This window comes from Triturus cristatus, chromosome 2_1, assembly GCF_964204655.1.
Source record: "Triturus cristatus chromosome 2_1, aTriCri1.1, whole genome shotgun sequence".
Classification (NCBI taxonomy): Eukaryota; Metazoa; Chordata; class Amphibia; order Caudata; family Salamandridae; genus Triturus; species Triturus cristatus.
In genome coordinates, this window is record NC_140581.1 from 511,666,581 (window position 1) to 511,694,494 (window position 27,914).

Here is a 27,914-nt window from a genome sequence, read left to right on the forward strand (position 1 = left end):
GATATTTTGCCTTCTTTGCAGTGATCGTACCAAATGTATTTAAAAATATTAAAATATTTTATAGAGAGTAATGATTGTCCACTTTAAGGACCTTAACGTTCTTCGTCTTTCTCTCCTATGTGAGGATTATCAAAGCAGCACTAGACCATTCAGTATTTTAAATAAATTAAAATTTGCATGAAAGCTCTCGTCTGTTTGTATTGCATTAATTGAAATAGAACAGGCACAGTGGGACCATGAGGCTAGGCTGAATTCAGCCAAACACAGAAGTACTTGGTTATTCCACGTTTTGTGTGGTATGAACTACTGGAGTGCGTTATAGTTTCAAATCCTCAGTGAATCAGTGAAAAAAACTATATATTTACTTATTCATTTTCATCTCAGAATTTACAAATGAAGAATTATCTATGAAATGATATAACAGGCAAAAGGGTATCTGTAGAGCCGCATCACAGCTTAATTCATGTATATTAATATTGAGCAAATACATGGTTTATAACCTGTAGAAATGTGTATAGATGAAAGATGGTGTGACGAGATGGTGCAGTGTAAAATTGAGGGAAGGACTGAATTAGAGTGTTTCTGCAAAATTGCAAAACAATGTTGTTCTTTTGGAGGCTAAGAATGGCACATGTCTTCAACAAAGTCTAGCCACCTTGAACTTTAAAATGTCCCCACTGTCTGCACAGGGCTGACTGAAACAAAAACATTGTCAGAGACATTCAAAAAGAAAAAGTTAACATAATTATTTAACATAGTACTAAAGCACCGGGCGTAGTGAGTAGTGACTGCATGTGTTTACAAATTTCAGTAAGCAAGGCCCACTGAACACCTTCATGAGCTTTGTAAGGGCTACACACATAGTTCATAACGCCAATGAAATGTCATGGTGAGTTTCAAAAATGATATCAGTTTGCCCAAATGTATTGTTGTCTTTTTTGAGTTTACAATAGCTTTATGTACTCCATGAAAGGCATACACAATCTTTTGGACTCGTAAGGATGATGTCCCCGTAATCTTGAGTAAAAGTCTGAAGAACTGATCTCACATCATTTGTTGGTGATCAACTATTTAGCATTTTGTCACCAGACACTGGGGTTGTAAAGAATGTAATCAATGGTTTCACTTAACTCAAGAGATCCAAAGTGGAATTATTCAGAAACCACTATATGTAAGGAGTGGCGGAGAGTGAGAGGAGGATATGAGGACCCCAAAATAAAAGGAGTCTGGTGGCAAACAAGGAGATTCTTGGTAGTGGAGTCAGTGTAATGGATTACTTTATTTTGACATAGACTCAGATAGATTTCTTTTTTGGGATGTTTCCCATTATGAAACAGTTGGTAAAAGGCATACTTTTTTCTCAAAGCCTCAGGTAACATATTAGTCTTTTAGGAAAACATAGCATTAATCTAAGGATGTTTTGTGTACCTGTTAAGTCGTGAAATGTACTCCACAGTTTACGGAATGAGTTGTCTAAAACATTACAGATGTGATCTGAAAATAATTAAGCTCATTGACGCTACTTTGAGGTTTTTACCCATTATTCTGGCAAAAAATAAATCAGGCAAGTTACACCTGTGTAAGTGAACAATGCCATTCATCACGGATCTTATCAATATAGTAGGCAGAGCCAAAACGCTTACGAAGCTGGCCCTTTGGATGGCATACCATCAGGTGGGGCTAGCTGCTGGTTTACAGCACCTGATGACATGCTTTACAGCTGATGGCACTTTCCAATTCCTTTGCATGCATTTGGTTTAGTCTCAGCTGCTTCTGTTTTTTAGAAAGTCATGGCCATATTCTTTAAAGGTTTAGATTTTGTAGTTGTTTTCCATAGTGATATCCTGATCTTTCCAGAATCTGAGTTGAACCATAATGTTTTTCTTGACAAAGTTTTGTCTTTGTGAAAGGACAATGGAATAACTTTGAGAAAAGGAAAACATGTTTTGAGTCTAACGAAGTGAATAATAATGAATGAAAGTTTCAAACACCTGCTTTAGCCATCAGCATTGTCAAAGTACCTCCGCCCTCAGATGAGCACCACCTGCTTTAGTCTATAGGGGCTGTGAGAGATTTATTCAAAGTTATGATTGTTTCCTTTGTTTTTATGTTTTTACGATATTTTTCTTTTTCTTAGCTTTGTATGAGGTTAAGATTTGTAGGGTTCTGAAGCCTGGGTTATCATCTGAACTAGGATTGGCTCTTCTGTATTCTGTTGTGGAATTGTTTGGATAGTTAGATTGTTCCAGGCTGTCTGTCAGTTAAGCCTGTGCCTCCTTTTACCGTGACACTTGTTATTGACTTAAGTAAAACTATTCCTGTGGTCTTTTTCAGTGTCTCCCTTCAATGCACCTAACTCTACCGAAATTTGTCCTGCAATAAATTTAATGAAAGCGCTTTCAACAAATGGGATTGTAAACATTTGAGGCCAAAGTAGAACAACAATAGTTAAAGAAATGTTTACTCAGTAGGCTGGTCATTGATTTTACTGTTAATGGAAGGTTTAAGACAGGGTAGGACTTTGGATAGTCATCTAAACATCTGTAACCTCACATCAAGATCTGTTACATTTTCTAAATACTGGTATAACAAAAATGTAATTATTTTAATGCAATGTAGTATAACTAGTTGTTCTTGTGTACTAGCATGCCATATTGATATATGCTTCAATGAACCTCTTGAGTGAAGAAAGCTGTTATTCTTTCTTAAAAAAGGGAATGATTTAATGCTAGAATGTGCACCGTAATAATCTCAAATATGTTTATGGTCTCTCTGGATCTTAATAATAAATGAAGTATGCCTTTAGATTCAGATTATGGTTTGAATAGAAATATATGATATGTATAAAAATATCATTACAGCAAGTAAGCAGTCCCATTTTCTAGAGCATACAAATATATATGTGTTCACGATAATCCATGTTTACCTCTGACCCACAATAAAGTACAAAGTTTGTTTTCAGAGATGAAAAAAATTCTTTAAATTTATCATTGTAAACATCAGTGTGCCCTTTTCTTGTAGTGTTCCTGGCTTTCTCCTAAATAGTAGGAGTAAGTCAGGAGTAAGTCACTTTAGGAAACACTACAAGTAAGGTCCTTATTAAGGACTTTATTACGAGTCCAGTAGTCCATGGACCTCCAGACTCATTGGGGGGCAGTGGTGGTGGTCTTCCGGCAGTCCTATTACAACCAGGGTGGTCAGGCCACATTGGTACAACCGCAACCACCAGGGATCAGAGATCTCTGGTGGTGGTGCGGCAGTATTGAAACCGCAGTATGCTTGTTGTGGCCACTGAATATTACCAGTTTCCGCACTGCCACACTTTTCATGGTGGTGCGACCGCCATGAAAAGTGTGGCAGTGAGGAAATAAAGGGGGGCCCTACAGGGCCCCCTGTTGTCTCTGTGCCATGGGTGCATGCAGTGGGGCACATTTTGTGGTCCCTTGTGTGTATGCACCCCCAGTTCCTGCAAGGCATAGACCCCCTTTGATGCTCCCATTGCGATGCCTTATTTAAAGGCACCACAGTGGGACCGCCAAAGAACTGCTCACCAGAGTAAAAATATGTCGTACTCTGGCGGGTGGTCTTTAATGGCTTTGGCGGTCTCAGAGAGGGGCGGCAGCGTGGTAGCCCCGCTCCGAGACAGCCAAAGTCCTAATAAGGCCCTAAAGAGTTTGGCAGTGTGGGACGCCCTCTCCTGCACTGCCAAACCCATGTACAAACTGCTCACCAGATCAGGAGTTTTCTCATGCCTGGCGGGCAGTTCTTTGGTGTTCCCAGGGCTGTGCCTATGAAATAAGCACCGCAATGGGTACCTCCACGACATGGACGCTGCAGTCCATGCCTTGCAGGTACCCGTGTGCATGAACACGGGGGGCACATGTTGTGACCACCTTGTGTGCATCCACATTGCGGGAGGCACAAAGGGGCCCTGAAGGGACCCCTTTGTTTCCTCACCATAACACGTTTCATGGAGGTCGCACCACTATGAAAAGTGTGGCAGTGAGGAAAGTCGTAATAGGCTTGGCAAGGCCGCAGCGACCCGCCAACATTATTGCGGCCTCAATACAGCTGCACCACCACCAGAGATCTCTGATCCCTGGTGGTTGCGGTGGTCCCAGGATGGCCCGACCGCCCTGGTCATAATGGTGCGGTTGGAAGACTGCTACCACTGTGCCCCTGCGAGCCTGGCGGTTTGTGAATCACCACTTGCAAAAAGTCTGTAGTTGGCCTTTACCAAAACAGTTTCTTGTCTTATGTCGATAACATAATGATACATACCATGATGTGCGCCTGTTCTCCCTAAATCACAGTCAATACCTGAGAGTATTTATACTGGATTTTAAATGACCTCAGTTTAAGAAGCGCTTTGTAAATTCGTCATCTTAAATACTTTTAAATCATTGTGAACCGATGAGCCGAAGATTGTTAGTTGAGGTCTTCATGTTTTAAAATAAACTGCTGGATTCTCTCATTGCTTGCCGACAATCCATTAAAACATTACTATTTCTATTTTTATTTACATCTGCTTTAATTCACCATTCTTCTTGGTATTACTGCAACCAAGGTCCCTTTCATGTGCCTATCAGGAGTGCCTAGATACGATTTGGTTCACCACTATGCAAAATACAAAGTCTAAAAAAATAATTAAATCAAGGCGTGAAGGCCTGCTGAGAGGTCTGCACTCAAATAGTTTTGAATACGTACAATTATATATTGCTTTAGTTGTTCTTTTTCAATATTAACTTCTCTTTTCTTTCAATTCCACAGTATCACTTTGTTGTCATCTTTGGTCATGAAGGGCAGAAGCCACTGGAGCTCCGCTGCGAGGAGGAAAAAGATCGGGACGAATGGGTTGAAGCTATTCACCAAGCCAGGTAGGGCCCGCCGACCTCCGCGTGCACTGTTTCAGCATGCTTGTTTTGGGGTATTTACAGGTCAGGTGCTACTAAAAAGAAAGAAGCTTCTTTTCTATGGCCAAAGTGATACATTCCAACACTATTACTATTAAAAACGCTCTCTTAAATAACTGAGTCGCTAGTGTTGCAAGAGGCGCAGACACCCCACCTGTCTGTTCAATGTGTTTTTTCCAGGGACATGCATGGTCATCTGGGTTTGTGGCAGCATAGACATAGTGTGCATACAACGTGCAAGTCGCCCCAGCAAAATTGGCAACCTCACTCTCTTTGCCCCTTTGCCCCACAGAAAACATACACCACCCGCCTCCGTTTCACTCTCGGCCCCTTGCTCTTGGGAGCCCTCACCTAATCCGTTTCCTCCATCCCCCTCGCCATGGTGGTCCCTGAGACCCTTCCGACCTATCTCCCCCAACTGGGTCATCACAGAGCCTCTCCCAAGGTCAGCACGATACTCCATCACCGTAGCGTTTTCTCGTCACCTTTTGACATTGCGTAATCACTTTAAATACGCCGTCTCCTCTTCTTTTTCACCGTGCCTTATTACTAATTACCCGTAACAGTATTGCTCTGCTCTACGATGTAATAGATCACTTTCCGCATTCTGCTCATGCTGCGTTCCTAGCCTAATATTATAAGGTACGAATAGGGATGCCAGCCTTTTATCAGTCTCACTCTTATCTCGCTATAGTTTGAATACGTTACTTCCTTCACACCGCCTTTTGAAAATTGCTAAACACCGGCCTTCTCACACCCCGTCCCCTTCCCGGCACTCGCGTTCGCATGTAGCACAACGTATTGCTCACTTCACGTATAGCTGATACAACCGATTTTTCGACTTTTTGTTGTAATAATGCTCCTTACCGTTGTAACGATTCTCTTATGACATGCTTAATCAATGGTGGACCTTATTAAGTTTTGAAATTTATATCTTTTTCTCCCTGTTCCTCTCTCCTTTTCCTGTTTTAACTCCACAGGCGTTCAAATTGTATCAGGCAACTGCTTAGTTTCTAGTCCTGATGATGATCCCATTGTATTAGGAGCTAGGGATCGAAACGTCGACTTGTCTAACAGCACCGCATTTTAACCATTGTGCAAACCATAATGTGGTGTCTGTTGGTATGAGCTTACTTAAGATTATTATGTAATGTAAGCCGCCTTTTTGCTCCCAAAGTTCTTGCCTGCTATATTCCTTTTCCCCCCCTTTTTTCTATTTTATGAATTCCTTTCCCTTCAAGCTCGGTACAGGATTGTGCCCATGTTTCACCCCTTGTTGCTTTCTTCACTCTGTTTATTCCCTTTGCATTGTTCTGAATAAATGTTCCTCTGTCCGGCTGGGCATTGGAAGACTTTCCATTGCGCTCATTGTAGTCTATGTTGAAATGATTGCACTATTTATTCCTAAACTAAGGACCTTTGTTCTTAAAAATAATTAATTACCCGAGGTCCTTAGATTACCTGATCGGGTCCCCTTGTTACTTGTACTCCCACAGAAAACATCAGGCAAATAATTGGTCTTCACTGCATCGTCTTTTATTACACCTTCAAATAACGCACTCTTTAATTGTTGATTGACTGTCAAGACTTGACCAATTTTTTATGAGTAGAACCAAACCCAACACACATGTTAGAAAAAGAAGTAGGCTTGCGAAGTATACATTTCAGCCACAGGTTGAGATTGTATTTACATTCCATCGATGGCCCTTTGCCATCAGGATCTCCAGAGACGCACTTTGATGTTTGTTGTGCCAGCAGGCCACAACTTGTACTGTCTTTATCTGTGGTAACTACCAGTCCTCCATCCCAGAGACACTATCACCAGGGCAATGCTTAATGCCTTGCCCCCACTGGGGTTCCTGCACACCAGATACCCCCTCCAAAGTTTCTTACTACACACACCGGCATCTCGGGTAGGGCAGGGGAGTCCAGGACCACCAGCAGGTCAATCCCCCCTCCCACTAGCCTGGAGCCCCCATTGAATGCCCGCCCTGTTCCAGGGCCAGGCAGTCCATGCCAAAAAGGAGTCCACACCATTTCTCTTGCCCGGGACCCCACCACAGGACGAGGAGCTTACTTGCGCTCGCGCCCTCCTCCAAACAACGCTTGACCATCCAGCTCCATAGAAATGGCCCCTAAAATATTTTGTTTGAACAGTTCAAGCTCTGTGCTGGACAAATGTACTCCATCCGTTAGATATAACTCTGTATTGGAGGCCTGTATCAGGTTGTGCCTAATGGTATGCAGTGGTGAGCCAGCCAATAATTTAGTCACTGCCTGATTTAATTTCTTCACCAACCTGTTCACCGCGATAGACGGAGCATTATTAGCCCAAACCCAGCATGGAATTACCTCCGACCAAAATATAGCCGTGTCCAGCAGGGAATTCCTCACCTGCGAAAGCATGGAGAAGAGCGCTTCCTCAACCCCCCTCTGGCCCGCGAGGATCATGTCATTGCCCCCTGAGTGAATCACCACCACATCTGGGATGGGCATGCCGCCCTTGTCCAATGCCCTCCGTAAATGGTAAGTCAGTCCATTCAACCGCTGCCCTCCAATCCCTATCCAGTGGTGATCGATTCCCCTTGCCCTCTGTCATATCTCTACCCCCGAATTGCAAACTAACTGCCCTGCTCTGCGTATAAAAGAATGGCTAAACCAACATACTGGCATCCGCTGCCTCTTGAAGACTGTATGGAAGTTAACGAACAGAGAAAGAAACAGAATTAGGCAGGGGACCCCTTGCGCCGCTGTGACCAAGATGCTGTTTAAGCTAACTGTGGTCTCACATACCGCTCAAAACAGGATGACTTCCATCTGCCTACCATTTTAATGATTTCGAATGGCAGACCTAAAGAGGCTGCGGTTGTGAGAGCTCCGATGCGAAATGAGTGGGACGTGAAGAGCGCCGTCTCTTCTCCCAACAACATTAGAGAGCGCTTACATAGGCATGTGAACTGGAATCTTGTCAGAGGGGCACCCTCTGCATGTATCAACAGCCTAGTATGCCCCCCCGGACGCATTTGGACGAATGCCTGCATCAATGTCACTGGACAGTAAGTGTCACTATGAGCTGCCCTTAGTTGCACCCATGCTCCTTTTCCCAAAGAGTCTGTCTTTGACATCGTCACCCTGACCTGCACCATGTCTTTTGATACTATCACATCTGCTAGGCTAATTCCTCCCTCCCTATCCGCCTTTGAGACAGGTAAGAGATCAGAAATTCGAAAAGCACCAAAGAATGCCAGGGAATACGCTAACCTCAACAGCTGCGTCTCATAAGGGGATGTGCAAACTTGAGGTAGTGTCTCCAAAGTATCTGACAATCTACTGGCGTCTATGGGTCTCCTACCTTCTTTCGCCCCCGGGGCCAAACGTTCCCAACCCTTCAAAGCCCGCCGGACCCTAGGACCCTTGGTAGGATCTGCCACCCCCTTCAGCCCTGCGAAAAAGGCAATCGCTGACAACTGTCTCCTAACAAGAGATAGTGATTTCCAGTTCTCTTTCTGTTTGACTATGAATAACAGCATGCCCTGTGGTGTACATTTCTTTGTCTTCCCTGTACTATTTAGGGATGCCATATATATCTGCAATGCATTCTCATACATACTCTTAGTCTTGGGAGCAAGGGAAGCAGCTATCAAATCAGGGGCAATGGGGCAACAAGCTTCCATAGTTCCTCCGGGAAGAACGCCATCTGGTTGTCTGCTTGCAGGTATCGGGCTCTGAATTCTGTTAACTTAGAACGAGACAGGGCATCATTGTCTACTCCTGGCACATGTTTGGCGGTAAAATACACATTATGTTTGAGGCACCCACAAATGAGTTCCTTAAGTAGGCAAAGTACCCGTGGGCATTTGGCCCTCTGTTTGTTCACCGCCATCACTGCAGACATACTGTCAGACCAGAACACGATGCGCTTATTCTCAAGGAAGGCGCCCCAAATGTGCAATGCTACAATGATAGGAAACAGCTCTAAGAATGTTACATTGCGTGTCAACCCCGTCTTGACCCACTCAGCCGGCCAGTGTTTCATGCACCACCTTGTGCCTAGTACCGCACTGAACCCTACGCTGCCTGCAGCATCTGTGTCAAGTTCCACATCTGCATTAGATTGCACCGGTTGCTGGCAAAGCAAAGAGCCATTGGACTCCAAAAACTCCTTCCAAGTACCCAAGTCATCTTTTACCTCTGAGGAAAGCCTGGTGTGGTGATGTTTCGCCCTTGCCCAGTCTCTGTAGTTTGTGAATCGTCGTATCAAATGTGGTGTGGCGCACCGTGCACAGCTCTGGATCTAACCTATCATTGACTGAATACCCCGGTAGACATGACAAGTTGTTATTGAGGCGGTATTTCCCGGCCTCCTTCTTAGGCACCAAAACCAGAGGGGAACACACCAGGTCTTGTCTTGGAGTTTCCTGAAAAGGACCAGCCACCCTCCCCAGTGCTACCTCCTTCATGATTTTTTCCCTAGAAACCTCAGGGTTGCGCAAAACTGGGAGCTGGTTAGACGGAATATGGAAGCCATATTTGAACCCATGATATAACAGATGAGCCTCTTGCCTATGATCGTATCTATTGAGGAGATGAGCCAAGACATGCAAACGTATGAGAGTGGGTAGTTTCCTATGATGACTGGTGATTGCGGCCTCTGTTCTGGGTATGGGAGTGGGTATGCTGTTCTTAAGGATTTCCCAATTTCTTGAAACACTTGCTTTCTGGGTGACCTTGGGCTCCACAGAAGGAACATAAGTTCTTGAATTTGCAGGTGGACCCTCTACTGCATTTGTTTTTCTTAAACTGCCAGCAAGCCTGTTTCTTGTCCCTTGCCCCTTTGTCCCCCCGAAAAGAGTGAGCGGTCTTGTTTACTGGCAGTGCCAAGTAGAATTCCGCATGCCATAAGTTAATTTCTCGCTGATCCCATGCCATCTCTGGCCTTACCGCCTTCATTTGCCTAAATTTGTTGTCATATTGCAGCCAGGCCGTGCCCTGGAATTCTGACACTTCCCCATGGATCATTGACATGTAGCTAATTAATTGAGGTGCCACCGCTGGAAACTTCTCTACCATGATTGCTGCGTAAATGGAGAAACCAGTAACCCAATTCTTGATAGACCATTCAACCCAAACTTTCTTCTGCTTGAACTCCCCATCCTTGCCTGCTCTGCTGTTTCCTGGGACCACTCCCAAGTTAATGAGGTTGAAAACATCAATATATTGTTTTCTGAAAATCTTCTCCCTAGTTTCCGCTGGTACATGTAATACCTTCTGATGGGGCTAATGCGGGTCGTTACAGACCCCTCTCTGAGAGAGAGGGGTCTGTAACGATACCACTGCCACTGGGGGTGCTACTGACTGTATCCCCGGCCCAGTGACAACCGGGTTATTGTGGGGCGCCTGTGATGTAGCGGCGAACACTAGAGGAGATTGTCCCACCCCACCCGATTATACCCACACTTGTGCTACCCCGCTGCCTTGTTGCACTATTAACGGTGCGGTAGATTGCGCCATGGACGGAGCTCCCGCGGCCACCCCACCCTGCGCCGTCGGGGCTCGAAGCAAACTTGCCGGTACTTGAGCTGTAGGAAGTACATTGTTCTGAGTGGAAACCCCCGCTGTAGGGGGTGTTTTGTCCTGTGAGGGTTCCCCTATTGGGGGTTACCCTCCATTCATCTGGCCATTATGTACTGCTGCGCCAGGGGCCTGCTTAATGTCTACGGTTGTCAGGGGTCGGCTTCTCCCCACCGCCTCATCTGGAGTGCTTGCCTGTACCGCAAAGCCCTGCTTAACCGTTTTCTGCTGAGCTTCCTTGTAATGCGCCGGAATTTTTCTTGTACTCTTGGCTAATGGAGACTCCTGCTGTGGGTTCGCTCCAGCCCTTTGAGCCAATGTCCGCAGGGCAGCTATCGAAATACCTCCGGGGTAGCTGGGGCATCCTTGTTGACTTGAGCGCGTTTTGGCGGCATTCCTACTACTAACCGCCCGAAAAGCCCATCTCTGCACAAGTGCACTAAAGAAAGCAAAAGAAAATTAATTATTCGCCAAGAGCCTTTTTTCTGCTCTTATTCCAGCGTGTATTTCGCTTTTGCGGTGCCCGCCCTTTCGCCACCCATTACCCACATTTTACAATAATTGCCTGGGGCACCGGAAATACTCACGATTCTAGTGTCCCCGGCATCTTCCTCCGGTGCTTATTACCCCCTGGCGACCCAGAAAAACCATGCACCACATTCCAGGGGCACCGAGCCTACTCACAAGCCAAGTGCCCCGGGTTATCATGCCGTTTTAACCAAATCGACGTAAACAAGCCATGCACTGCCGGTTATATCAAACAAACTCATGCGCTACCGATGAAACCCTGAGCCATGCACTGCCGGGTGTATCTCACCATCCCCATGCGTCAACACCAAAACCCCCTTGAGGCAAGCGCGATCGCCGATCCCCCGGGGAGTCGGGAATACCTTCATGCCAGAGGTAGCCTGATGACTGTTTTTAGGACTTACCCTGTAAACCAAAAAACTTAGACCCTTTTTGTTTTTTGAAATGCCGAAACAAGGTTCTGCAACTTTAAAACCAAAGTCGTTACTATATTTTGCCATATGTTCGACTACGCTGTGAGGCCCTCTTACCTTAATTGATGCCGCGAACCAGCTTGGTTGCCTGCGTCTCTGCCGATACCGCATGAGCACTGCCGCCTCCCGGAAAGTTCCTCGAATAGTCCCCGGAGTACCACGTTGAATGGCGGTGGCACTCTGTTTAACTTGTTGCTTGACGCTTTTTCTGCGGACATAGTCAAGGAGAGGGCAGAGCTGACTTCACCTCACTTCACCGACCTGACAGGAGCCCCGACGCTGTGGTCGCCCCCGCCGCTGAGCACCTGCCATCGCTCAGCCGTGGAGTGGGGCGGACTACGGCTCCCAGCCTGCCGAGGGACACAGACCACTTCCTGGGTCGACGCGCCTGGAGGCGCTTAAAAGGAGGCAGCTCCCGTAGTGGAGCGGGACGCTTTTTCTACGGACATAGTCAAGGAGAGGGCAGAGCTGACTTCACCTCACTTCACCGACCTGACAGGAGCCCCGACGCTGTGGTCGCCCCCGCCGCTGAGCACCTGCCATCGCTCAGCCGCGGAGTGGGGCGGACTACAGCTCCCAGCCTGCCGAGGGACACAGACCACTTCCTGGGTCGACGCGCCTGGAGGCGCTTAAAAGGAGGCAGCTCCCGTAGTGGAGCGGGACGCTTTTTCTGTGGACATAGTCAAGGAGAGGGCAGAGCTGACTTCACCTCACTTCACCGACCTGACAGGAGCCCCGACGCTGTGGTCGCCCCCGCCGCTGAGCACCAGCCATCGCTCAGCCGCGGAGTGGGGCGGACTACGGCTCCCAGCCTGCCGAGGGACACAGACCACTTCCTGGGTCGACGCGCCTGGAGGCGCTTAAAAGGAGGCAGCTACCTCCGCCTCGCGGACGCGCGCGGGCGGTGCCGGGCGGAGCCCGGGCAGAGGGCGGGCCGTCTTCGGCCGTCCTAGGCCGGAAGAGGCCGGGCTGGGCCCCCCTTCTGTCACCCTCGGACCGGTCTCCTCAAGTAAGGCAAATCGAACTTTCCGTATTGGTATTTCCTTAATGATTGTGACTTAGCGAAATTGTGCTACCTGCTACAGTTTCGCCCAAGGCTCTGTGGGTGTTTCATTACACCCCCTATACCAATTTGTCTGTCCCTCTTTTTTCCAAATACTACGAACAATGAGTATATTGGGTAAAACTCCCCTCGTAAAAAAGACTATTAAAGGCACTTTGGATAATTTTGTGATTAGATCCGTCCCGGACACGGACAAGGAGGACTCTCTCGCTGAACGGCGTGCTGACAGGCGACGCTCGATTGACCATATTAAGAATATGCACACGTCTCCGCACTCAACACGACCAAGCACGTCGGTCCATGACAGCATCTATATCACCCCAACAGTTTGTGATTCTTCTACTATTGAAAGCACCCCATTGCTTTTCCGGGACAGAACCAATCTAATAGACTCTATTGTTGATTCTATAGCTGACTCTATTAATGAAATAAATGAAATAAGTGTCATTATCTCTACCTCTCCCTGTAATCTTCTCTCGCTTGTTGAGCCTCGAGCCCCTACTTCGCCTCCTGTGGTAGAGATAGCCCAAAATAAGAAACGCACTCAGAAGCTCAATCTTGATATTCGCCAAGGTCCCCCGCCAACAAAAAGAAGGAGAAAGTGGGGAGGTAGAACGTTAAGGAGCAAACTAAGTAGGCCTACTCAAACTCCAAATCTAAATTCCAACCAAACTTCTGATCCTGTTAATAACTACGCACAATACACCCCATTATTGCACACGACATCTGTCCTGCCTACCCCTCAACCCATTCCATCAAAGGAGACTCCTACTACCAATATTACCGGGACTATTGAGCAAATAGTACGTTCTTTTATTCTCCCAGTAATAGAGAGACTGGACAGACTCACTGTCCAATTAGGCTCCCTAGACCAAGTAGTCAGGGAGAATATAGTAGCATATAAGGCTCAACCTAATAGTGTTCCATCATCTGTATCCCTGGTAACAGCAGTACCAACCCTTACATCTGTCACTCCAAAGAAAGGGTTACTACCATCTTCGACATCTGCCCCATTAAAGCCTGCCCTTGTCCCCAAGGAAAAGAGATGTGTAAAAAACAATAATCGATCTTCCCCCCCCCAAAAGGGAGGGGTAAAGAACACTAATTCCTCTAAACCAAAATCCTCCCAGCTAAGTCCATCCCGTGTATCACGTCTACCATCTGAATCCAGGGCGAATAACACACAGGGGGGTGGGAACCCTATAAACCTAAAATCTGCCCCTGATCTAGGTGTTCAAACAAAACTAGATGTACCAAGAGAACCGAGGACTAGGCTATTAGACCTCGCCCCGGAAGCAGCTCCGTATGTAGTCATTCTGACAGGTGTTCCACCTTTAGAGGAAGGTAAGACGGAACATTTTTCTCAACTAAAAAACAAAGTGCTCTTCTGGCTCCGTCAAAACCGGCCGCTCCCTCCGTATTTCAATGGTGAAATTATCCATGTCAGGCGACTGCCATGGCTGGGCTGTCGAAGGAAAAACCTATCTGGTGACATTATCATTGTCAATTTTTCAGACCGTAGAACTGTAAGATACATCTTAGACGAATTTCAGGATTTTGGGTCAGGGGGTATTATGACACGCGATTTGATTTTTTTCTATCCGAGATCCGCAGTAGAATTTGTACCTAATCTGGGACTATTAACTAGTTACCCTAATGAGCGTCTTATGGTCACCCATAACAACTGTCTGTTTAACAGGAATGGCTATAGGGGCTACAATTCATTCTATTGCCCCAAACCCTTCCAAGCTCCCTACGGATTTGACCATTTATCAGGTCTGGACACAAATGACTGACTGGTTCACTCACCGCAGTTTTCAATCTGTCAGCCTCGCTTATCTCCTGAAATAGAGAAACAAGTACCCCAATTCCTTTCCCCCTGTAGGGCCATGGAAGAGCCCCAACCCTCATTCCAGGCTATATCAAATTCTCAATTAGACCTAGGCTCTCCAAGGGCTATGACACAATCCCTTTTTGACGATACCATAACTGGGGGGGGTTCGGCTAAACCAGACCTATCCCTCAAATTAATATTCTGGAATGTCGCAGGTTTGCGCTCTAAGGCAGATTATCCATCATGGCTCGTTACCATCAAAGATCATAATATTATCTGCTTGCGAAAAACATGGCTAACTACTCCTATCCACCTGCAAGGTTATAAAACCTTCAACTCATTTGCCCAACCCTCATTATGTGGGAGAGCGAAAGGGGGCTTGGTAATATATCTCTCTAATGAACTTTTAATCATCGATACCAAACTCATTAGCAGCAATCCCTATTCCCAGATCCTTAAGTTAATACTCACTAAAACACATGTGTTCTATATAGTTAATTTGTATAATAATCTGACATCAAAGGACATACTCCCAGTCTTGGAAAATATTTCCCTACTTCTAACAGAGGAGCGTCTTAATAACCCCAGAATTAGTACTAGCATAGTCTGGGGAGGGGACTTCAATTTAAATCTCTGTAAGGGAGGTGATACAATAATTGTGGTATTGTTGATGATCTGGGTTACAATATAACGCATTTTCCTCATACAAAACTAGGGAACACTTTGACTGAGATAATATTTAGTCTTGATCTCGGTTTTGCAAACGATCTCGTCTCACCCCCAGTTCCTTTTACTCCCACGTTTAACGGCAGGGGACTATTCAGTCTAATTGACTTTGTTCTGGTTTTGCAATCTTCTAAGGAGCAGCTACGTAGCTTCCGAACTTGTACCGATCCTAGTAGTGATCATTTCCCCAACATCCTCATGATCACCACTCCTGATTTGTCAGAACTCCCCAGTAAGCGTACCCTTTTAACACAAGAAACACTAAGGGTAAATAAACTAAATGGCTACGCAATTAAATGGGATAAAGTGGATGCCGAAAAGATTTCCTCAGCAGTGCTGAGTCGTACACTCCCACATATCGAAGTATGTTTAAACTTACAATCTGTCCCCGAAGAGATATTGGCCAGCTTTTCTGTCATTACATCCGAAATTAAGAGAGAGTTGTTCCGTAAAACGAAGGGTGTTAATCAAACAAAAAAAGGCTGGTTTAATCCCGCAACAAGGAGCGCCTACCTCTCACTAAAGAAAGCTCTGACCAATACCGTAAGGGACAAAGGGGAAGTGATAAGACTAAGAAAATGCTATAAGCAAGCACTCAAATCCTGTAAGGTGGATATCAAGAAGGAACTATGGGCTAAGCTACATCAGAGCTGTTCACTTAAGGACTCAGCCACCTTCTGGAAAACAGTAAGAACACCCTTTTTAACCGACCAACAAGATATCCCACGGATTGAGGTAGCAGTGGGTGAGGCAGCTTGGGTTGATCATTTTTCTAGGATTTTTGGTATCCTGGAGGATCCTCCGACAGAACCCCCCTCAGAAAGTTTGGAGATGCTGGCCACTCAAAATCATAGAAGACCCCCCCTCTCCTCTAACTTTAACCTTCATTTTGACCATATCGAGGTACTCACGGCATTGCAAGTCTCTAAATGTGGCAAAGCCCCAGGCCCTGACGGGGTCCCCATGGACCTATTTAAAAACAACTTAGAATTATGGTTCCCCATTCTTACAAAGGTTTTCGAAGCAGCCATCAAAATTGGCCCACCAGAGTCTTGGACAACTTCCATTCTTCTTCCTATTTTTAAGAAGGGCGACCGTAATAGCCCCGCCTGTTACTGTCCAATTTCCCTTTTGGACTCTACAGGAAAGGTGATGGGTCGGTTACTTCTTGAAAGACTCCAAGACTGGGCTGAAAGTAATCAAGTGGTCTCTGACCTTCAGTATGGCTTTCGAGAAGGACTAGGGACAGTGGATCAGGCACTAAACCTTTCATTATTGATAGGTAAATATGTACGGGCTAAAAAGGGGAGGTTGCATTTAGCCTACGTCGATCTTTCGGCGGCCTTTGATTGCGTCTCCCATACCAAACGTTGGAAACTCCTTCTAACTATGGGGGTTGATCCCCCTTTGGTGAGTTTCATTCAGAGTCTCTATACAGGGGCCTCAACAAAAGTACGGTACGGTTTGGTGGGGGGAGTCACAACATCTTTTCTAGTAGCTAAGGGTGTCAGACAGGGATGCGTACTGGCACCCTTTCTTTTTAACCAATATACGAACAGTTTGGAGGCTGCCATGTTGGTAGGAAGCCAGGAATTGCCCATGATTGATCATCGTCCAATACCCGTGCTGCTCTATGGAGATGACGCGGTGATCATGGCCAGGACCCCACGTCAACTCCAACTACTTCTTGATAGATACTGTGACTTCATGGCAAGCCTAGATCTAAAAGTAAATATAAAGAAAACGTTTGTCATGCATCTGGGGAAACGTCTCAAATATTCTGGCGGTATCCAGATAAATAATACCATCCTGGAGACCGCAACTTCCTATCCCTATTTAGGTATTTTGATAGATAATTCCTCTAGTTGGGGTCCAGCCCTTCTGGCCAGAAAGATGGGGTTTCTTAGAACTACAACAGCCTTGGTCACATTTGCGCAAAAACTAGGCCAGCGTCCCCCGCGGGAGTTGATTCAGATCTATAGGGCTAAGTGCCGCTCAGTGGCAATGTATGGGGCCGGGGTTTGGGGCTACAATAACACGGAAATTATCCAAAAGTAGAAAATGGCTTTTTCCGGTATCTTTTGGCTACTCCCAAAAGCTCGCCAACCTATGGTTGCCATATGGAGTTGGGGGAGGATTACATTTCCGACCTTATTGCTATCCAACCAATTCTCCTATGGCATCGCATTTGGGAAACTAAAGAGTGTAAAATGACCCGTTTGCTTATCTCTGATTGTCTTACTCTGGAAAAGTGGAAAAACATTCCATGGTTGCTTTATGTCCATAATCTTTTGAGAGACGTAAACCTGGAGTCTTTTTTCAAGTTCCCTGAGACTATAATTGAAATGTCACGCGAAAAACTGAAAAATGTGTGTTTATCTCATTTACGTGAGCTTCGTTTAACAACTGAGATTCTCAAACCCACAAACCTCCATCTTGTTTCAGTACAAGTCTCATTTGGGATCCAACCGTATTTACTATCTAGTGTTAACTCTTATGAAAAATATCTCCTAACACGATTTCGGTTTAATACTTTCCATCGGCTGATAACATTCCCAAAGACAAAAGATTGGTCTAGTAACCTAACCCTTTGTCCTTGTAATGGACAATCAGAACAATCTCCATTGCACGTAGTCTTTTTCTGTAGCTATTATGAATTCCCACTTAAGAAGTGGATCATTCCCTTATTAAAACTCATAGGTTTACGCCAGTGTCGCCCGGCCCTTCTTGCTTTACAATGTTTGGACACTGAGTGTAGCATTTTGCCAATAGCCCGTTTTTTAAAGGTTTGTGTTAAATACCGTGCAAACTATGATTAACTATGAAATGTTTGAGTGGGATTGGGATCCAAACTGAAAGAAATAATGTGTAAAAATGTGTTTTTCCTATTATTCACATATAAGATTTACTGTGATTTATATTAATTCTTTTTAAGCTTTCAAAAAAAAATAAAAAAAATCTGTTTTAAATTTTTTGTATACTTTTATGGACACAAAATTTGTATCCGAATAAAGTTTTAATTGAATTGAATTGAACTTGTTGCTAGTCCTGTGTCTCAGCATCCGTTGGAGAGGACAAAAGAGGGCTTCCTCCTCTCGCTCTCCGCTTTTATTCTTTCCGGGAGGGACCACCTGCACACCTTGATGACGTACATGACCACTTTTGCTTCCGGCGTCATCTACCTCCCCCAAACCGGAAGGGCAGGACCGACTCCTGCCCGAAATGCCACTAACAGTGCCACGCCCCTAGGTGCGGGTGGCCCCTGCCAGGAGTCTTGTAAACTTGTTTCATTTGACTGTTGTTGGATGTCTTGCTCTTTTTTCTTTTTTACCTGTGTTTTTATTTGCACATGACTCAGATACATGGAAAACAGGGATACGATGTACACTGTTTGAGACATAGTGAGGTCCGGGTGATAATTTTACCTAAGTAAGCCCAGTGGATAACTGCAGAGATTATGGGCCTGATTTAGAGTGGTAATATGAAATCATCTGTGGGAATGGTAATTCCTCTAGAGCCTCTAGTTGAAATTATATTACCCCTGCTTTTGCGTAAACTACACATACCACCTTCTCTAATTAAGGCCCTACTTTTCTTTATCTGAGTGTTAATATTCGAATAGGTGCCTATTAACTATGGGATCCTAACATTTGCACTTGAAATGGAATCTCTACTTTTCGCTGATTAACCTTTGATCACCTTCAAAGAAAAAAGGTAGAAAACTACTGACTTTTTAGATAGTTATCAAGTTACCCATGTCATATAATCCAGTCTCGGTTTTTAAGGCTAAAGCATGTGGGGTTCTTGCACTTTAAAAAAAGCACTTTAAATAGGAGCGGAAAGCCTCACCATGCAAAGTGTTTGTGGGTAAAAGCCAGGACTGCCTAAAGGAGTCACAAAAGACATAAGGTTACTTAGTTAGAAGTTATGTTTTTTAAAATTTAAAGCGTGATCTGGTCCACTCCAAATACTGTTACTGTTTTGCACATAAACCCAAATATGAACTCTGTTTTCTTATTTTATAAATTTGTATGGCATGCCAGTGCCACTTGGTCCCATCCCCGTATATTAATATTTGCAAAACACAGACGAGAGTTTTCTCTTTTTAAAAAAGTTACGCAGAGCCCCCTGAAATCCAGTGAACTTTTTTTTGGTTTAAAACAATCTGGCCCAAGGGACGGGGGAAGGGGGTCCCTTTTGGACCCCCAAAAAAGGTTGGGGGGGACAAGGTATCCCTACCGTACCCCCTTATAGTTTTGTAAAAGTAAAGTTGCAGGGCAGGAGACTAAGGGGTCTATTATGATGTAGGGCGAATCGCCACTGTCCGCATGGCGGTGGCGATCCGCCCTACATCATACCCCGCCCACCTCCCATTTCCCCCCTCCCATATTATGAAGGCGGGGGGACCGCGGCAGACGGCAAGACCGTCCGCCGCTTTTCCGCCCGGTCGATGGGTCGACCGGGCGGAAAAGTGTTGGATATGGTGGCGGTGTCTACTAGACACTGCCAGCCATATTAGGATACCAGCGGGAAGCAGCCTTTCTGTGGCGGTGTTGCCATGGAAAGGCATGCGGATTCCTGAGTTGGGGGCCCGTTGCGGGCCCCCTGGATGTTGGGGGGGTTGGTGGGGGCACATGGGGGGTACCCATGGTACCCCCTGCATTTGCATGCACAACGTGGCAGGCACCGCGCGGTGCCTGCCACGTTGTGCATGCGAATGCACACAGTGCAGCCACAGCATTGTGGCGGGTGGTGCTGTGAGCATCGCCCGCCACAATGCTGGGAATAGAGGATGCCACCGCCACGGTGGTGGTGGCATCCTAATTGCTCGTGTGGGACTGCCAGCACCGCTAGGGTGGCGGGCGGACTAAAGTCCGCCCGCCAGACTAAAAGGCCCCTAAGATCTTTCTTTTTAAATTGGGCATGAGGGACTCTCTATAGATAGACAGAGAGACAAATAGATAGAATTCTGTTTATAACCATATATGTATATTTATATGTACACTTAAAATCTAATGTATTAATTTATTAAATATAATAAATATCAATTTAAAATTTGATTCAAAATAATATTTGAAAAACATTAAATCTAATTTAAAACGAAACTAACATTATTAAAGAGTTATATCATTACTCCTTTTATTTAAATATATATACACCCTACAATCACTAAGCTCTTTACTATCCCTATACACTACCCATCCTAGAATCCCACAATACCTTACTAATGTATATACCACCCTTTCCTAAACCCTAACAACACTTTGCTGTACATATACACTACTCAACCCTGAAATCTAATGCTCCCTTGCAGCGTCTATACACTACCCATCCCTGAAGCCCAATATTACATAATCCTATTTTATTTATATAACATTACATTTATTTATTTAATGATATCTTTTTTTAAACAAAACATTATTTTGAAAGAACTCACCCAGCAGTGTGAGTGGAACCTACTTGAGCACCTGAGTCAAGATCTCATTGCTAGTTTCAGTCCAGGTGAGGAAAATCTGGGCAAAACACACTCTGGAATGCTTTAGACTCCCCGGAGAAAAGGAGAAACTGCAGAAGTACACTTTCTACAAAGGAGAACCAAGTTATACTGGTAAAACAAAGATTACTGAAATTCTGAAGGCCAGGAGGCTCCTAAAAGGTAATACTGGTAGGAAGGGGCCACCATCTGGAGTGTCATTTTGTTTTGGTGGGCTCTAAGGCAAAGCAGAGTCTCACTCCCCATTACCATCCGTGCACTTAGGACATTTCTGCCACCGTCGATCACCCAGGAGCGAGACTTAGTAGCCCCTGAGGAAGCAGAGAACTGGAGAAGGATTTATTGAGTGTTAGTGTGTGTGTCAACCCCACATCACCTTCCTGAAGGAGCTTTGCATTGCTCTGCCATTTTGGCCCCTTAGAAAGCAGAGAACTACAGAAGGATTTATTGAGTGTTAGTGTGTGTGTCAACCCCACATCACCTTCCTGAAGGAGCTTTGCATTGCTCTGCCATTTTGGCCCCTTAGAAAGCAGAGAACTACAGAAGGATTTATTGAGTGTTAGTGTGTGTGTCAACCCCACATCACCTTCCTGAAGGAGCTTTGCATTGCTCTGCCATTTTGGCCCCTTAGAAAGCAGAGAACTACAGAAGGATTTATTGAGTGTTAGTGTGTGTGTGTCAACCCCACATCACCTTCCTGGAGGAGCTTTGCATTGCTCTGCCATTGTTTCCTCGAGGGTTAAGTGCTGAAGGAGCATGCTTGGTTTTCTTTTAGGGGTAACAATAGTATGGGGACCTCAAGGCGCAATTTGTAGATGATGTCAGTTGTCACAATTGAGGCACAGTAACCCCTGGATGCACTTGAGTCCCCTGAATTAGTCCCCACAAAGTCAATTCCTCTTCTACCTGATTCACTGTAAATTGCAAAAAAATAAAATAAAATAAAGCATCGTCTGATAGTGCAATGCCGCCATGAACCAAACAAATTTTGCACTTAACCACTTTAGAGAAGAATTATTCTTTTTGATTGCTCTTCAAATGAAATCAATAATCATCTTCTTTTAAAAGCAATAATTACCACCTGTATGTGCTGTTGCGGATTTTAATCTACTTTGTTTCATAAGCATTTCGCCCACATGTAGTCTTCTCTTCTTTTCAACTGTATCTTGTTTAATATGTTACAATGCTTTACAGTCTAATGTTAATTTGTGGTTAAATCACTTGATACCCTATTTCACCTTCTCACCTAACCACTGTCATGTGTATATGTTCAAGAAAACATTTTTATTCGGAAACAAAATATATACTTTCTGCCTGTTTAGAATACCCACATAAGGTAGCTACAAGATTTCAGAAATTAGATCAAAACCTGAGTGGCTGCGAGCCCTGAATTTCTGGCTTTCAACTGCATCTAGAATATGAGCTACACACATTTCACTTAAAAATCCTTAAATCTTGTCAATGACTTATCTTAAAATACTACTCTAGAAGCAGTTTTAGCATATTTGTTGTCTGGTTATTGCTGGCGGAATTACTTGCATGTGACATTTTTGTATGTAAATATTTTTGTGTGAAGTTTATTTTTTTGCCTACATGTATTTATTTACTTTAGTACTGTATTTGTCTCAAGTCTCTTAAGACATGCTACATTCTCACTTGAAATTAATTCCAGTATCAACTGTTTTAGATATAGCTCTATGGTCTAACCTTCATCCGCTAGGCCCACTCTTCTCACGTTGAACCTCAGGGATCTCCCTTCTGTACTACCAGCTATGTTCTTAAGGTGTCAGCCTATCCTCTCTAAAGGCCAGATGTATTATTCACATATGCAAACCAGAAATGTGAAATTTGTGCACTAACCGTTTTGCGTATTGTAATGTAATTTAGGATGTGGCCTTTGTACTAATAGCTCGCATTGCAAATTGTTCATTCATAGGGGGTTGCAACATAGGCTGACCTTTGTGTATTCATTAGGAAGTGCACAATTTGCACTGCCTGTGATTGCATGCCGAAACAAAATGACACCCCTTTCTTGCCGTCCTCCTATTTGCAATTCAGAAAGGATCGCAAACGCCCTTTTTTACACATCAGAAATATTTTTACTACTGATACATTTTTTTTGCACATGTAGTGCCCCCCTCAGTTTGCACCACCAGTAACTGTACAGTGTGACATGTATGCCACACTGTGCAGGAAGGTGCAGGCAGTGCTCTGAGAGCCGCGGTCTGCATGGTAAGCTCTTCTATGAGCCTACCAGACAGCCGCTGTCGGACCACCACCGGACCGCCCGCCAGACCAGGAATAAACTACTGATCTGGCGGGCGGTCGCACCACCGATTTGGTGGTCCTATAGCAGACGGCACGTTGCACTGTCCGCTGTAGGACTGCCAAACTCGTAAGCAGGCCCTTTGAAATTTCAAAAAGAGGTGACATAAAGTCCAATATTATATTGGGTGGGCACCAAAGTATCATGGATATCCACAATAAGACAGTAATTACCACCATTAGTGGCTGCGAGCCCTGAATTTCTGGCTTTCAACTGCATCTAGAATATGAGCTACACACATTTCACTTAAAAATCCTTAAATCTTGTCAATGACTTATCTTAAAATACTACTCTAGAAGCAGTTTTAGCATATTTGTTGTCTGGTTATTGCTGGCGGAATTACTTGCATGTGACATTTTTGTATGTAAATATTTTTGTGTGAAGTTTATTTTTTTGCCTACATGTATTTATTTACTTTAGTACTGTATTTGTCTCAAGTCTCTTAAGACATGCTACATTCTCACTTGAAATTAATTCCAGTATCAACTGTTTTAGATATAGCTCTATGGTCTAACCTTCATCCGCTAGGCCCACTCTTCTCACGTTGAACCTCAGGGATCTCCCTTCTGTACTACCAGCTATGTTCTTAAGGTGTCAGCCTATCCTCTCTAAAGGCCAGATGTATTATTCACATATGCAAACCAGAAATGTGAAATTTGTGCACTAACCGTTTTGCGTATTGTAATGTAATTTAGGATGTGGCCTTTGTACTAATAGCTCGCATTGCAAATTGTTCATTCATAGGGGGTTGCAACATAGGCTGACCTTTGTGTATTCATTAGGAAGTGCACAATTTGCACTGCCTGTGATTGCATGCCGAAACAAAATGACACCCCTTTCTTGCCGTCCTCCTATTTGCAATTCAGAAAGGATCGCAAACGCCCTTTTTTACACATCAGAAATATTTTTACTACTGATACATTTTTTTTGCACATGTAGTGCCCCCCTCAGTTTGCACCACCAGTAACTGTACAGTGTGACATGTATGCCACACTGTGCAGGAAGGTGCAGGCGGTGCTCTGAGAGCCGCGGTCTGCATGGTAAGCTCTTCTATGAGCCTACCAGACAGCCACTGTCGGACCACCACCGGACCGCCCGCCAGACCAGGAATAAACTACTGATCTGGCGGGCGGTCGCACCACCGATTTGGTGGTCCTATAGCAGACGGCACGTTGCACTGTCCGCTGTAGGACTGCCAAACTCGTAAGCAGGCCCTTTGAAATTTCAAAAAGAGGTGACATAAAGTCCAATATTATATTGGGTGGGCACCAAAGTATCATGGATATCCACAATAAGACAGTAATTACCACCATTATCCCTTGTTAATAGGGCAGAGAGAGAAATTTCTCCGAAGAGAGGTAAATTGAATGCCCTCCCTAGATCCGAAATCAAAATCCAAAAGTACAGAAGCTGGACCACTGACTCTGTAATCAGGGATTGTCATTCCCAAACAATGAGACTCTCTCTCCCATTGACTATGGCATCCTCCTTCATTGGGTTCTCCGTTTAGCACTGGAAAGCATCATGGGACAGTTCTACTGTGAAAACTAACTTTTTGACTGCTATGCTGTGTGGGGGAAAGATGTGCAGTGGCATGTCAGTGTGTTTAGTGGGGAGCCGTTATGAGTTGAAATTGTTTGTGGTGGCTACCAATCTAGTATCAAATTCATTCCTTTTCCCAGTTTACATTATTAAAAAAACACAATTCTTTATCTCAAGCCCTGCATGTTAACAAGTCTGACATGTTTCAGTGTCATTTACCGTGTGGTGCTTTGATCAGAACTAGTTTCTTTAGTTGTACACACAAAAGTGGACAGAGACCAAATGGTCAATTGTGGAGCAGCATCACAGTTGTTTCCAGAGATAGAACATGAAATCAATTATATTAATATACATACTATATCATGAGGCATGCAATCTATTGCATAATAATAGTGTGAGTCAGTGACATTTTATGATGCAGAGTAGTGCATCAATCCAGAATCGTACCTTTTTATATTCAGAGCTTCATGCAGGAATCTACAAACCTACGGGTGGGCAGCAAAGTGTGATGGATTCTAACACCATGCCACAAATTTCGACTTTTATGCTAAGGGTGTACACCATAATGTCATGTATACCTACAATACGCCAAGAATTGCCATCATAATATCACTGTTGCACCTCGCCAACCCAGAGATAGATAACTCTAGCTGATGTCTGGACTGAGATGTTAAGGTTTAATAAAAAAAGATGACTCCATGTGGAGAGGAACACACAAACGCTCATTACCCCCTTCTCTCTCTATCTTTCAAACACACCACACACAATACTGCATGGGTGGTAACACCTCCATAAAATGCAGAGTGGGTGAGGCAAAAATAAGGCCTGACTACCTCAAATAGGATTTGGGGCATTCCCCCAATGACAATTTTCGAAACGTTGGGTAACAAGCAACATTTCCAATACCCTTTTATCACAGATATTGACTAAGATACGTTGTTTTCATGTTTCATATTAAAAAGTTTGAGCAATATCTGAGACATGCATAAAAATATGATATAGACTAAAACCTACCATTACACGTGATTCTTCATTAACTAACCTTCCACATGGTATTAGCATAAGTGCACCTACCCATCTAAAATAAAAACCCTATCTTCATCGTATCCCAAGTTGGAATCTGTACAGTGCACATGCTGCTTTGAACATTTTAGGCATAGAGCGGGCCTGTCAGGTAGGCAGCTTCAAGTTCAAAGTAAGATTCCTCTTCAACATGATATGCATGCATGAGCCGACCAATGAGCCGAACACCGCAGTTACTTACAAATTGTTTGTCCTGAAACATAAAGCAATGACCAGACAATGTTAAATAAGCTAAGAACAGAGTGTACTGAATTAGAGAGAAACTCAGTGGCCAGAAGAATGAGACCAGACAGGCCATGCAGAATTGTATTACCTACTTTAGCTCAAGAATAATGGGAGGCGCAATTAGACTTTGCTTGCTAGGCATATCAGCCTGCCTGCCAATGCCGACAAAAATAGCAGATGACAATATTATATTGAATAGTAGCCTCATTTTACAAAGTAGGGATGATGATCTGAACCATCTTTGAAACTCAAATTAAGCTTTTTTTGGCATTGAGTTTAGCTTAGTGAACCAAAGATATGAGGGTAGGCCAATATGTTACAATGGTATTTGGACAAAAATATCGTGTCACAAATATCATGAGAATTTGATATTGTGGTGATTAATATCGTTGTCAAAAATATCATTTTAGGTGTTGTTTAGTATATTGGTTTATTTAATATCAATGTCGTTGGTTATAATATCATTTTACGGTGTTAAAAAGTGTGTTAATAGTATTTATATAATTGTTTTTTTTTTTATAACTTACATTTATTTAATGTTGTTTTAGATATGTAGAAATATGTTTTTTAGGAGTGGGATGTACAGTTTATAGAGAATAAAGGTGGGGAGATATTTCAAAATATGTATTCATATTTAGGGACTCAGTACAGTCGGTCGGTGGCAGTCCCAACCGGTGCAGCCTTTCGGTCCCACCGTCGTATTATGACACTGGCAGTCGGGCCCTCAGCTGTCGGACCCAACACCACTGCCTCAACCAGGATCATAGATCCTAACTGTGAGGCGGTCTAAGGAGCATCACAGAATGGCGGCGGTGTGGAGGCGGACACCGCCGTCGGAATACGATATCCCTTTCTGACAGCCTTTTCATGGTGGGAACACATCCATGAAAAGGTTGCTGGAAAGGGATTGGTGGGGCTCAAACAGGGTTTGCAGCCATCGTATGCCAATGGAAAGTGTCCCTGGGGGCACTTGTAGTGCCCCCACTCACCTCAGTGCACTGTGTGCCATGCACGACATGGTGCATGGCACACGGACGTGCAGGAGGTGCTGCATGGCGGCGGAATGTGCTGCTGCCCGTTTCCAGGGCAAAATACGGCAGTCGGGCATGCTTGTCAGGCGGTCTCCTGACTGCCGATTGCGGCCAGCGGTCCGACCACCCGCCATTGCAATCAGGCCCTTAGTTTGTAATTTTTCTATTATTGTTTTTTTAATTACATTTAGAAGTCTTTTTTTTAGTAGCAGGATGTTGGGTTTATAGGGGATAAGGGTAGGGAGTTTTTAAAATTATTTATTAATATCAATTAAAATATTGTTATTTTTTTTAATATTTTTAAACAAAATTATTAAATGTATACATAATATTTTATATTTAGAAATTTAGTGGTAAAGATATAAACACATTGTTGCGGGGATTCTGCTCATGCACAGAACTATGCGCAGGAAAACAGGACCTCAGTGAATTGTGGTGTACCAAAAAACTCACCTCAGTACCTAGAACCCCTATCCGACTAGCATCAGTGTCTCCTTCGTTCTCCGCTCTATAGCGAAGCTACCAATAATTAGGCAACCCAGAACAAGCGACTTAAAATTCTCTCAGGATGGTGGTAATCAAGAACACCTTTTCGTTGTTATTCTCATATTAGTCCACAACGTGAGTAATCAGAGACACGGAAAAGTTTAAAACATTTTATTTTTAACTACGTGCTCTAAGATGCAGTATTTCGGCTAACATAGGCAAACAAATGATTAGAAATAAAATCAGCAGCATTGTTACAATTCCATAAAAAACAAAAGGAGGATTCATATTATAATGATAGTGGAAACAGGTCCTATAATACCTTGTGTACCACCCTCCCCTGGCTAATAAGCTAGTTTAATAATAATAGGAGGTCTCTAGGTTTGAATGGGGAACCCCATACCTCCAAGATCAGCTTAGGTGAATCACATCTCAGGAGCAGCACTGCTCTCTGTGTCTGGAAAGGTTTTCTCCAAGAGTGCCAGCATCATGCATGCAATGCAATATTAAAGGCACCCAAGTTTCAGATATTTGCAGTTGTGTGCTTGTTGTGTCTAGAGCGTGGGCCGATCAACCTGAATTCAACAGCATACATTGTTATTTGACCTTGATGGTTTCT

General features: G+C 44.1%; 1 protein-coding gene across 2 annotated transcripts in view; it reads left to right on the forward strand.

Moving 5' to 3' along the window:
- The window catches only part of RASGRF2 (Ras protein specific guanine nucleotide releasing factor 2), a 2,022,215-nt gene that overhangs the window by 499,095 nt on the left and 1,495,206 nt on the right, over window positions 1-27,914 (forward strand). For both annotated transcript variants that reach the window (XM_085632406.1, XM_085632407.1), the window contains exon 2: window positions 4,771-4,877. In XM_085632406.1, coding sequence (XP_085488532.1) covers window positions 4,771-4,877 — 107 coding nt within the window. The remainder of the gene's footprint in view (window positions 1-4,770; window positions 4,878-27,914) is intronic.